This window comes from Cebus imitator, unplaced genomic scaffold (assembly GCF_001604975.1).
Source record: "Cebus imitator isolate Cc_AM_T3 unplaced genomic scaffold, Cebus_imitator-1.0 Scaffold76, whole genome shotgun sequence".
NCBI lineage: Eukaryota > Metazoa > Chordata > Mammalia > Primates > Cebidae > Cebus > Cebus imitator.
The window spans coordinates 9,589,798-9,601,162 of NW_016107391.1; the positions used below are offsets into that span (position 1 = coordinate 9,589,798).

Consider the following 11,365-nt stretch of genomic DNA (forward strand, 5'->3'; position numbering starts at 1 on the left):
TTTTTTTTTCTTTTTCTTGAAACAGGGTCTTGCCCAGGCTGGAGTACAGTGGCACAATTGTGGCTCATTGCAGCCTCAACCTGCCAGGCTCAAGCCATCCTCCCATCTCAGCCTCCCCAGTAGCTGGGACTACAGGCATGTGCTACCATTCTCAGCTAATTTTTTGTAAAGACAAGAGTTTTGCCATGTTGTCCAGGCTGGTCTTGAACTCCTGGCCTCAAGTGATCCTCCTGCCTCGGCCTTGCAAAGTGCTGGGATTACAGGCATGAGCCGCTGTGCCCAGCTGCTTCTACTTTGTTGCTGTATGAATAACGTTGCTATGAACATTTGTGTAGAGGTTTTTGTGTGGCATGTGTTTCTGGTTGCCTTGGGTATATTGCTAGGATTGGAATTGCTGGGTCATAAACTATGTTTATCCTTTTGAGGCACTGCCAGTTGTTTTCCAAGGTGAGTGTACCATTTTTCAGTCACTCCAGCAATGTAGGAGGGTTCCAGTTTTTCCATGTCTTCACCAACACTTACTGTCTTTTAAATGTTATTTCTTCCTTAATTAAAAAACATTTCATTTATGCACATGGTGACACACACACACACACACACACACACACACAGACTTATAATGGAAAGCCGAAAATCTCCAGCCCTGTTTCACCCCTCCTTAGTCCAAGTCCCGTTCCCAGCAATCCATCTTCCCTTTTGCTTTTTAGTTTTTCCAGTGACTACCATTATAATTCCAAAGATTTCTTGATTCATTCATTATTGTTTTTTCTTTTTATGATGAAAACTTTCAATTATGTAGAAAAGCAGAATAGTATAATCAACCCCCTGTACACATCCCCAGCTGCAACAACTGCCAACCCATGACCGCTTTTACCACCTGTTTTTTGCTTTATCAATGTTAGATATCATATATTCATTTCCCTATTGAAGAAAGAGAATTTGCCTAATTTATTCTACAACTTCCAAGTTTTTATAGTAAATTCTATTTGGTTCTTCTATTACCTTTGTAATTTTGATAAATCTCTAAATCTTGTGTTCTTATTCCATCCACCATAGATAGTATTATTTAACTGCCTCCTTCTCCATGCAAGCTGGAGATAGTGGTGTCCAACTCTCTTTTCTTCTACTTTCACCTCCCAGACATTTCCAGCTATAGCTCTTATATTGTCTGGTGGATAGCAATGTGTAGTCTGTTCTCTAACCATCATCAGATCTTCTGTGCTTTGTATACTGATTGGTTCTAAGACTTGGGAATCAAGATACTTTACATTATTATGACTTTAAATATCATTCACTGTAGAGCCATGTGGTGTACTGAGGATTACTTTTTTCTGTAGACTCAATATAACAATCTGTGTGCCAAGGTTGGGAGAACATTCTGGATATCCAGTCGATACCTTTTCTGTTCAGAAACGTGCTAATCCATAGCACTCATGGACCCAAGCTGTCTTATCATTTACATCTTGTATGGCCTTGTATTCTTTAATTATCTTGTGTGTTATATCCCTAATTCCAGAGGGGGCTCCTCGAGGGGGAAGTGGTCTTTCCTGTTTTGTTCCCACACCATTTATAGTCTCTTGGTAAATTAAATTGATTGCCATAAAAGTTGCAAACCATAATTTCATTTGTCAAATAAACATAGTCAATACCATTAAATGCCATTGCTATTAGATTCTGTATATATTTTATTTTATTATGAGTTATAAATATATAAATATTTTAAAAATAAAGCTATAAAAAACTCATAAATTAAAATATTCAGCTTCAACACTTTGAATATTTCTCTTTCATGATCATCTTTAGCCTTTCCAAGAAGTCTTTCAACATAGTCTGGTTGGCTTCCTTCACAGGACAGGAATTCTACAAAAGAAACATTTCGTTAGCTTGCATTGGTAAGCATTTGTCCTCCCTGCCTGTCTACTTGGTCAAGCCCACTCTGGCACTTGCCACCTGAACACTTATCAAACCAGGGCCTCCAATCTAGCCTGACTGGGAGTTGTCTCTGTCACTAGGCCAGCAGGTTTTACCTGTTTTGGGTGCATACTACTTACACTCCTAGAAATGGTTACTGTATACCATTACCTATCTGCGTTCAGGGGTGTGGGGCAGGTGCAGTCTCTGGAGAGGTGTGTCACAGCTAGGTGCTTGCTCAGAGGGTGTGATCGAAGATGCTGGCTCAGACCTACCCAGTGCTGTACTGGGTCTCCTGCATGGCTGCCTGGACTGCTGAGAGATTCAGTCATGCAGCCCTCCTGGCCTTAAACAGCAGCACCGCAGCACAGCAGCCCTAAAGGCGGGAAGAACTCTAGATGCCACCACCAGACCACTGCTTCAGTTTGCATCTCAGCTCTACCATTTATTAATTGCATTGCTTAGGACATACTACTTAATTTATAAAAGCGTCAGTTTCATTTGTAAAGTTGGGACCGTTGTTTACTGCTTGCCTGCTTCATAAGATAATGGAGATAATTAAAAGAGAGAATATGTGTTGTGCCAAGTCCCTATCCCATTACCTATCCCAGTGTATACAAGGCAGTAGGCCCAGAGAAGGGATGATACATGTCCTTGTTCTCCTCTAAAGCCAATTAATTCCTTTACTTGATGTTAGATAACATCCACTCTGGGCCACGAGGACTTCTGCCCTCTAGTGATTCTCCCTCTTTCTCTGCTCCTCAATTTTCCCTTCACCTGACGGCCCATTCCCACGGTGCATGCTGGGTATACCCCCACCTTAAAAAGAGTTTCCCTCACTCCATAACCGCCCTGCAGCCGTGGTTCTGTTTCTCTGCAGCCTTATAGCTAAACACCTTCCGAGAGTGTTCTCCCTTCACTGTTCCCTCTTTGGCTCCTCTTGCTGCCCCTGCTCGGTGAGTCCTCTTCAAAGTCGGGCTTTCTTTCCTACCGGTTTACATCAGCCTCACCCACGGCCTCTGTCAGCCAAACCCAGGGGCCTTTCGCCGTCCTCACCTGACCTGGCCTTTTAGTACATTTGACACAGTCAACCCTCCCTCCTCGAGTGTCCTCACCAGCTTCCTGAGGTACCGCCCCCTCTCCAGTGTTCTCCTGCCTCACTGGCTGCTACTCCCCAGGCCTCTTGGCTGGATCCTTCTCTCCTGACCGCCATATGTTGGAGTAATCTCAGGCTTGGTCCTTGGATCTCTCCCTTTCTGTCATTCAGACTTTGAATAGCATCTCTCTAAGGACTCTTCATTTTATATTGCAAGTTCTGACCTCTTCCCCAAGTTCCAGACTTCTCTAACCATCTTCTCAACACCTTCACTTGGCTATCCAACAGCCACCTTATATGTGCAATGTACAAAATTGAACTCTTGATCTTCTGCTCAACCTCCAGCCCTGCCTTGACCCCAGTCTTCCATCTCTCTGTAAACAGTACCAACTATCGCCAAACGGGTCTGGGCAGGAATGAAGAGGTCATCTTTTCCTCCTCTGTTTCTTACCCCTTACAACAGATCTGTCAGCAGATCCTTCTGGCTCTATTTTTAGTCACATCCCAAATCTGTTCACTTCTACTGCGCCCACCCTGTCCATGCCACCATCTTCTCTAGCCTGTGTGATAGCCTCCCAACAGGCCATTTTGCTTCTGTGCTTTCCCCCTTTCAGCCTATTTACCACGCAGTAGCCAGACTGACCATTTTAAATTGTGTGAATCAGATCCTACAGTCTTTGCCCTGCCCAAAAGCTCTGCAGGTGTTCCCTGCCATACTTGTGGTAGAATCTAAAGGCCTTGTGTGATCTGCTGTCCTAGAAACTCCCCCTCACTCAGTCTGATCCAGCCACACTGGCCTTCCTACTGATGTTTAAACACAGGAAGTTCATTTCCATCCTAAGGCCTTTGCATAGCTCCTCCTCCTGCCTGGAATGGTGTCTCCCCAGTTAATCACGTGGCCTGCTCCCTCACGTAATTCAAATATCTGCGCAGATAATGTCACCAGCTCCTACGTCAGTCCACTCCCCCATGACCCTTATGTTCATTATTCCTATATATATTTTTGTAGCACTTGTCACTACTGGGCATCATTTTACATGTCTGTTTTTCTAATTCTCCCACTAGAACATTCCATGAGAACAGGGACTCAGCCTGTGTGTCATCTTTAATGACACATCCTCAGCACCTGGAATGGCACGCAGCACCCGTGGAACTTCAGCAAATACTTATTAAATGAATGAATGAATGAATGGGTTGACCAAGGGTGTTGCAGCTCCTGAGGAGGAGCGTTTAGAAGTGAGGCTGCTGTCCACCAGGAGCCACGCTGCCTGCTTCCTGGGAATGCAGTGCAGCTTACCAAGCCCACCAGGCTGCAGAGGTTCCTGTCCAGCCGTTTCAGGGATCGGATCAGCTGCTTGTGACTGTGGAAATGCTGTGTGGTTGCACCCAGGCAGCGAGTGCCCTTCTCATGGTGGCTGTAGAACTGCCGGAGCACAGTCGCAGCTCTGCAGAAGGTTTCCTTCTCAGTTGTGTTCTGGAAAGACAAATGCCACAGATAGCCATGTACCAGCTCCATTTGGAGGATGGGAGAGAAATCTTTCCTCTTGATTTCTTCTTTCCAGGGGGACAAATGGAGGTGAGTTTGCTCCACTACAGACCCGTCTTCAAGTATTCCACTGAAGGAAGGCTGCTTGCCACAGACATACACCTCTGTCAACAACCTCACCCAATTACTTGCAAACGCAGCAGCCGATTTTGCTGAACGGGTATCTGAATAAAGTCACCCCATGAGGGAAGGGCACAGTGGGGACTAGAATGCAGGACCATGTGTTGTACAACCCTGATTCCGCATCCCTGTCTCTCTACCCTGGGAGCTATTTTTCTATGGAAAGTACCCACTTGAGCTCTCAGTCAGGTTCTGCTGTCGTTCCCAAAAGGGTTTAAAATCCAGCGTTCCCTGGAAATCCTGCATGCCTGATGAATAAATGAGCACACATCTTTTGCCCTGGACTCTGCTGCTTTGGGCAGCACTCTCCATTTGGCCCTCCCCATGGGAGAGGAGAGCAGCACATGGTCCAAGTGAGGAGCTAAGATATTTCCCCAGGCAGCAAGAGATAAGTGTGCAGTTTGGGGAAGGGTACCCGGGGAGATCAGGGGAGGCTCTGGGAGTGGGTGCCATTGAGCTGAGCCTTGGGCAGAGCTTCTGTAAGGGGCCTTTTGGCCCCACATGGTGCGGAGTGAGAATCTCCTTGGAATGCCGGCAACTGTGAGGATCTGGCCACATGGCTCTTCCTGGGGCCCTTAGCTTTAGAGGAGGGAATGGACACATAGGAAAACAAGTCATTGGGAACCCAGGAAAGGGATTGTGTCTCAGTCTGAACTGGGTCTGGTATGTCCTCTCATTTTCCACTGAAAAACAAAGATGCAGAACCTGGAGAGGGGTCTTAGCTTGAGCCCAGTTCCTTTATCCAGTTCAGACAAAGAAAGCTATCTCCAGCCTCTGCCTGGACATGCTCTGGTTCCTTGCTACCCAAAGTGTGGTCCACGGACCAGTCGCATGGACATCACTTGTTAGGAATGCGGAATCTCAGACCACCCCTGCCCGGCCCAGACTCTCTGAGTCAGAAGAGCAGCGACAAGATCCTCAGGGTTTCTATCAGCAGCACTGTCCAAGCAGCTTTTAAGTTCTTACATTTTTTTTTTTTCTGATGATCAAGGTAATATATATTATTTACTATAAAGGTAATATATATTCAACAAAAATGCATTCACTCATCCCACCAGCCAGAGGTAACTGCTGTTAATATTTTGGTAAATATCATCACACTTTTAAAAATACTTTCTCTTTTTAAAATAGAGATCAACTGTTGACACTGTTTTGTAACTTTTTTACGCTTTACATGTACCATAAGCACTTCCTAAGGCCTTCGGTGGTATTTAAGAGCGTGGGATTGAGAGCTGCAGAGGAACACATGGCATAGCTGTACTGTCATTTGTCAGGCCCCTATTGGAGCAGCTTTTTCTTCCGTAAGTAAGCGGCAGTGAGTAAACGATATAAATCTTTGTGCTCATCTCTTATTTATGTAGACTAAACTCTGGGAATGCAGTTCATATTTTAATGTTTTTTCCAGGAAGATCTAGATCCAGACTGAGGTACCAGAATCCCTGGCTATAGAAGTTTCCCCCTTCCCCTTCCCCTTCCCCCTGTGCGGCATGATGTCCATGGGCAGAGCGGTTGGAAGGACACTTACTTAATGAACTGAAAGTCGCTCCTGGTTCCTGATTCTAGTGGGAAATGTAAGAGTGTGCCAGTATCTCTGGGCTATCGGAGCCAAGAAACAGACCTCTCTGGGCTCTGTGGGCCAGTCGAAGTGGAGAGGACACGGGGTGGGGGCAGACGCTACCTGTGTGTCTAGAGGGCAGACACCCATGCTGCTGCAGAGGGAGCGGTGAGATTCAGGAAAGCCAAAGAGTCAGCGCTTTGCTTCTTTTCCCACAAACTTTGGTGAGATATTTCTGAAATGTTGGCTTGGAGCCTAGAAATTAAACTTAATTTTGACCCATATATGGCCACATAAGTATAGGAAAAAACCCTCTAAAGATGTTTTTCAAAGGACTTTCTAAAGGGAACGAGGATGAAATAAGAATTGAAAAGAGTCTGCATCAAATGGAAAAACTTTAGAAGAACGCATCCTAAGGGCAGTTTTAGTGCAAGGCCTTAATGTTGTCGTTGCACTGGTCGTTGCACAGCCACGGGATGACACTCCATCCTGTCCTGGCCCCGGACCGCTCCTACCTGCCTATCTAGCTTTTGCTGCTGGGTGTGTCTGTCCTAGGGCAGTGCCTCAGGGGAGCACTTTGACAGACTTCACAGTTCAGAACTGCTTAGGGAGTCACTCAGAAGGAGGGCCTGGGCCCATGCTGGAAGGAACTCTGTCCCTCCCGGGAATGTCAGGAAACAGCCACTTGGGAGATTTCTTCCGTGGCAGTGACTCTGTGAGAGTTCTAACTTGATTCTTGACCAGCTTCACTGAGGACCATACAAATCCAGCCTGATTGGCACTGCATTCATTATCTCCTGTCCAGCCCGGCATAGTCAGCTGGGAAACTCCTTCAAAAACCGAGATATTTGAGGTTCATTATGGAACTCTCTGTAGAGCTATGAACTTTAGCTCTCTCTGGTAAATAGGAAATACCTCCAACTACTTGTCCACCCAAGAAACCCTTCATCAACCAGCCAGCTCGCTTCTTCCCACTTTGCTGTTCTTCAGACAGCCTTGACAGGTGTTGCCTATGAAGCCCAGGACCTAGATCAGTGCCTTCTTTCCAGCAGCTGCCAAGAGTAGAATGCTGCCCAACTCAGAGATACTCCAATTCTTTAGTATAATACAATTAATAGGCTGGATTTTGGAAAGATGTTTTCTTTGGGAACACAAAGAAGTACATTTTTCTCTGCATAACACCTCTGTAGGCTTTGAAAATAGCAACATATCACGTTCTGAAATATCTTAACATGTAAGTAAGCAGTGCTGAATCTTTGAGGGGAAGAAAAGAGTGGAACACTGAGATTGCGAACTCCAGGAGGATGAAGTTCGTGAGACAGGTGAGAGCGAAGGCAGACAGTGGGATTGTTCTAGGAGATGTCTGTGTGTGGTGAGAGGGGTGAGTGAGGACTGAGTGAAGAGGGGAGTTAAGGACGGGAGGGCAGCGGTGTGTCCTGGCCTGTGTCTGGGGGTCTTGCAGAAACAGCCCAGATGGGTCGCCCCAGGCTCGGCATCCTGGAAGGTTGATCCTCTCCAACCTGGGCCCCTCCTTCTTAGAACCATCGCTTCTCTGCAACCTGTCTTTGCTTTTAATCAGAGTTATATCATCTCACAAAAGCACCTTCCACTAACTCAAAAGCTGGTTTCCAATCAGCTCTGCAATCACCTTCAGAATCACTTTCGTATCTTCACATGTGGAAACTGAGGTGCAGAGAGGTGTGAAGAAGTGCTGAAGGGCAGCCACACAGCTAGTCAGTGGCAAAGCTGGGGCCAAAACCACAGGCAGCCTCACCTCCAGGCCCTCACCCTTCCTCCAGGCCTGGCTTCTAGAGAGCTGGCACTTCCCTTGGCTTTGTGAGAGCCTTCTCAGCAGTAGGCCTCCAGGGCTCAACCCAGTGGGCTCTTGGATGCTAGTAGGAGCCATCTCGGTTGGAAAGACTTGGAGATTTTAGATAGATAGATAGGTGATAGATAGATTATATATATATATATATATATATATATATATATATATATATAAAACATTTATACACACACACACACACACACACACACACACATATATATATATATGTAAACTGCTACCAGGTTGTGGTGGCTAATCCCAACATTTTGGTGTCCTAAGTGGCAGATCGCTTGAGCTCAGGAGTTTGAGACAAGCCCAGGCAAAATGGCAAGACCCCATCTCTACAAAAAATACAAAAATTAGCTGGGCATGGTGGTGCACACCCATCCTCTCAGCTACTTGGGAGGCTGAGGTAGGAGGATTGCTAGAGCCCAGGAGGTGGAGGCTGCTGTGAACTGAAATCGCTCTACTGCACTCCAGCCTGGGTGACAGAGCAAGACCCCATCTCAGAAAAAAAAAAAAAGTGTGTATTTGTCCTTCAGAATGTCATCCTGTATCGGACTCTTGGGATAACCTTTAATGAAATGAGATAGTCCAGATAAAGACCTGAAGAGCAGTGTCCCTCATGGAGCAGGATGGGCCGTGTTCTATGGCCTGGGTGCCAGGGTATGGTCCTGCCCAGCCCACAGGGCTTCATTGCGCGGAAAGCAGGTAGTTAGGAGACCACTGTTAAACTGAGGCTTTGGGGCTTTCATTCTCAGCCGTGTGTTTCCATGAAAACAGGAACTGAAGTGCACAAAACTATTGATATGGCTGTAGTCATGTTTGTCAGAGAAAATGCACTATCAGCTGTCACATCTGTCTCCTCCCACTACAGATAGATGGGTGGGGGTGAGGCAGCACAGGAGGCAGAGAGGCGAGATGCCCAGGCAGCCCGAAGCAGGGATGTGCTGGACGCCGCCTAGCAGGGTGGTTCTGGACCGGGCTGGAGGACAGTTTGGCCAGCCAGAGCAAGCTGAGGGGGTCTGGATAGCCAGCCCCGGAACCCAGTGGGCTGTTAGGTGGCCAGGTTGTGTAAGAGGAGGGGCTCTGGCAATACCTTTTCTGTTGCCGTAGGAAGTCTCTTAGACAAAATGAAAGCTCCCTCAACCTGTCATCTCAATATCTGTTTTTGTGAGGGTATTTGGTTTTTCAGAAATGTATGGGCCAGAAAAAGTCTCTCATTCAACAGACATTTATTGAGTGCCTTGTACATTCCAGGCACTATGCCAAAACTAAGTAAAACCCAAGAGGGCTTTTCTTTGACCAGGATCTGAGTCAGGATTACAGTTTGTAGGCTTTCTATTACACGTATTCTAAATCAAGTGAAACCAGAAAGACCAAAACATGCTTAAGAGTAAAGATCAGATTCTCATTCTTTGAAAACGTCTAACACCTATAGTTAATTTGGGCCCGCTCGTTTTCCATTCAACAAGTTTCTTGTTCAGACACTTGGGGATGGCTGTCGCCATTTGCCAAAACAGACCGCGGGACGGCTTCTTACCTTGGAGGCAGCAAAGATGTCCATTACGGTCAACTCGGTGCACAGAGTCTTGGTCCAGGCAGAAACGAGAGAGCAAGAGACAGAGTTAACCTCCAACTGGACAGAGCAGTCCTTGATGAGCATATCTCACTCCCTCCAACTGAGAAAACTTCCTACAGACCCTCAGATAAACAGAGTGTCAGGGGAGAAGCCTCCCTCTGCTCCCCTGGCTGCCCTGGCCACGAGTTTCAACCTCTCTAGCAGCTGTTAGGTTTTCATGGCCTAGAAATACTGACAGCATCACCAGAACATCTGGAGAGATGGTGTCAGATAGGTACTCACCTTTTGCTCTGTGACAATGTTCAAAGTTTTGATGATCTCCTCTAAGGCGACATCACAGTTGTGTCCATGGACAAAGTTGCCGGCACATGCTAACAGGAAGAACAGAGCGGGAAGCAGTTGGGAGGTGAGACCCATTAATAGGTGTCAATCTGCAGTGACAATGTGAGACAATTAGTTTATCAGGAGAAGCTAACAATGCTATGCTCTGACAAAGATATCTCTATATATAGATTTAAAATTGCTGAAACCGAGGGAAAATGAGTTTACATTGGAAATTTTCGTTACACCAGATTGTCAGTCATTTGGGGCCAGTCAGCACCTCTCTTCCAGGAGAAAAAATGCCTCACAAACAGGTAAAATGTTCCTGTGAAATCAGACCAATAGGAAAATGAAACCTTTTTTAAAAAAATTAACTACAAAGTTTCAGCATAGGAAATTACACCATAATTTGCTCTTTAGATTAATCTTATCAGCTTGGGGCTGCTGCTGGCTTTTTGCTTTGCATAGGAGGGAGAGGCCACAGGTGTCCGAATTTGTCGTAGTGCAGTCCTCCTGGGGAAAGATAGAGTAATATCAAGAAAGTTTGACTTGAAAAGTGTTTAAACCTGGCTTCTTCCAAGTATGGGTGGCATCTTAGAAACTGTTCTGTCGTGGAAAAGCTGATCTGGGGCTCCATCTCTGCGTAGAGGGAGAATAACAGGCACAGACTCTCTGCCTCAGCACTGGGGCATAATGTTTTCCCAAGTTTAGGTGTTTGGAGGAGACGGGCAAGTCACATCAGGTGAGGCCTAGTTTGGGTCCCAGCAGGTCCATAAGGTTCTAATCCATAAGGAAGCCCTTGGCAAGGTAAGTCTGTTTGGAGGTTTCAGGAATAAAATTTTTTTTTTTTCTGAGATAGGGTCTCATTCTGTCACCCAGGCTGGAGTGCAGTGTTGTGATCAGGGCTCACTGCAGCCTCAACCTCCCAGGTTCAAGCGATCCTCTCACCTCACCCCCCAAATAGCTGGGACCATAGATGTGTACCAGTGCACCATGCCTGGCTAATGTTTATTTTTATTTTTTGGTAGGGATGAGAGTCTCACTATGTTGCCTAGGCTGATCTCAAACTCCTGGGCTCAAGTGATTCTCCTACCTCGGTCTCCCAAAGCTCCAAGATTACAGGTGTGAGCCACCATGACCAGCCAGGAATGCCCACTTTTTGAATGGAACCTAAACACATCCTCAGCTAATTAGGAGAAGGAGCTACAGTCTTACCAACTGACAAATCAGCTCCCCTTGTTAGTGCCCCACCACCCACCCTGCTGTTTTTATTGAATTCATCTGGACACAATAAGGTGCTCATTTGCTTCATCCCAGCAGTGAACATAAGGACCGACCATTCACCTGGGTGCCTGGGCCCTGTCCCCACCTCCCAAGAAGGGCTCACAGGCAGCAGGATTCCTGGG

At 46.3% G+C, this 11,365-nt stretch overlaps 1 protein-coding gene across 2 annotated transcripts; it reads right to left on the bottom strand.

The window, feature by feature from the left end:
- Positions 1 to 1,670: 1,670 nt before the first annotated feature.
- Positions 1,671 to 10,239, bottom strand: IL4 (interleukin 4). Of its 2 annotated transcripts, XM_017532449.2 has the most exons (4): positions 9,921 to 10,239; positions 9,600 to 9,647; positions 4,305 to 4,481; positions 1,671 to 1,860 (listed from the first exon to the last, which is right to left on the bottom strand). In XM_017532449.2, exons 1-4 carry the CDS (start codon positions 10,053 to 10,055, stop codon positions 1,765 to 1,767), a joined length of 456 nt encoding a protein of 151 aa, XP_017387938.1. In that variant the 5' UTR covers positions 10,056 to 10,239; the 3' UTR covers positions 1,671 to 1,764. The 2 variants fall into 2 exon arrangements, with proteins under 2 accessions (XP_017387938.1, XP_037595851.1); XM_037739923.1 differs by lacking the exon at positions 9,600 to 9,647 and having other exon boundaries at positions 1,759 to 1,860.
- Between the last annotated feature and the right edge of the window lie 1,126 nt (positions 10,240 to 11,365).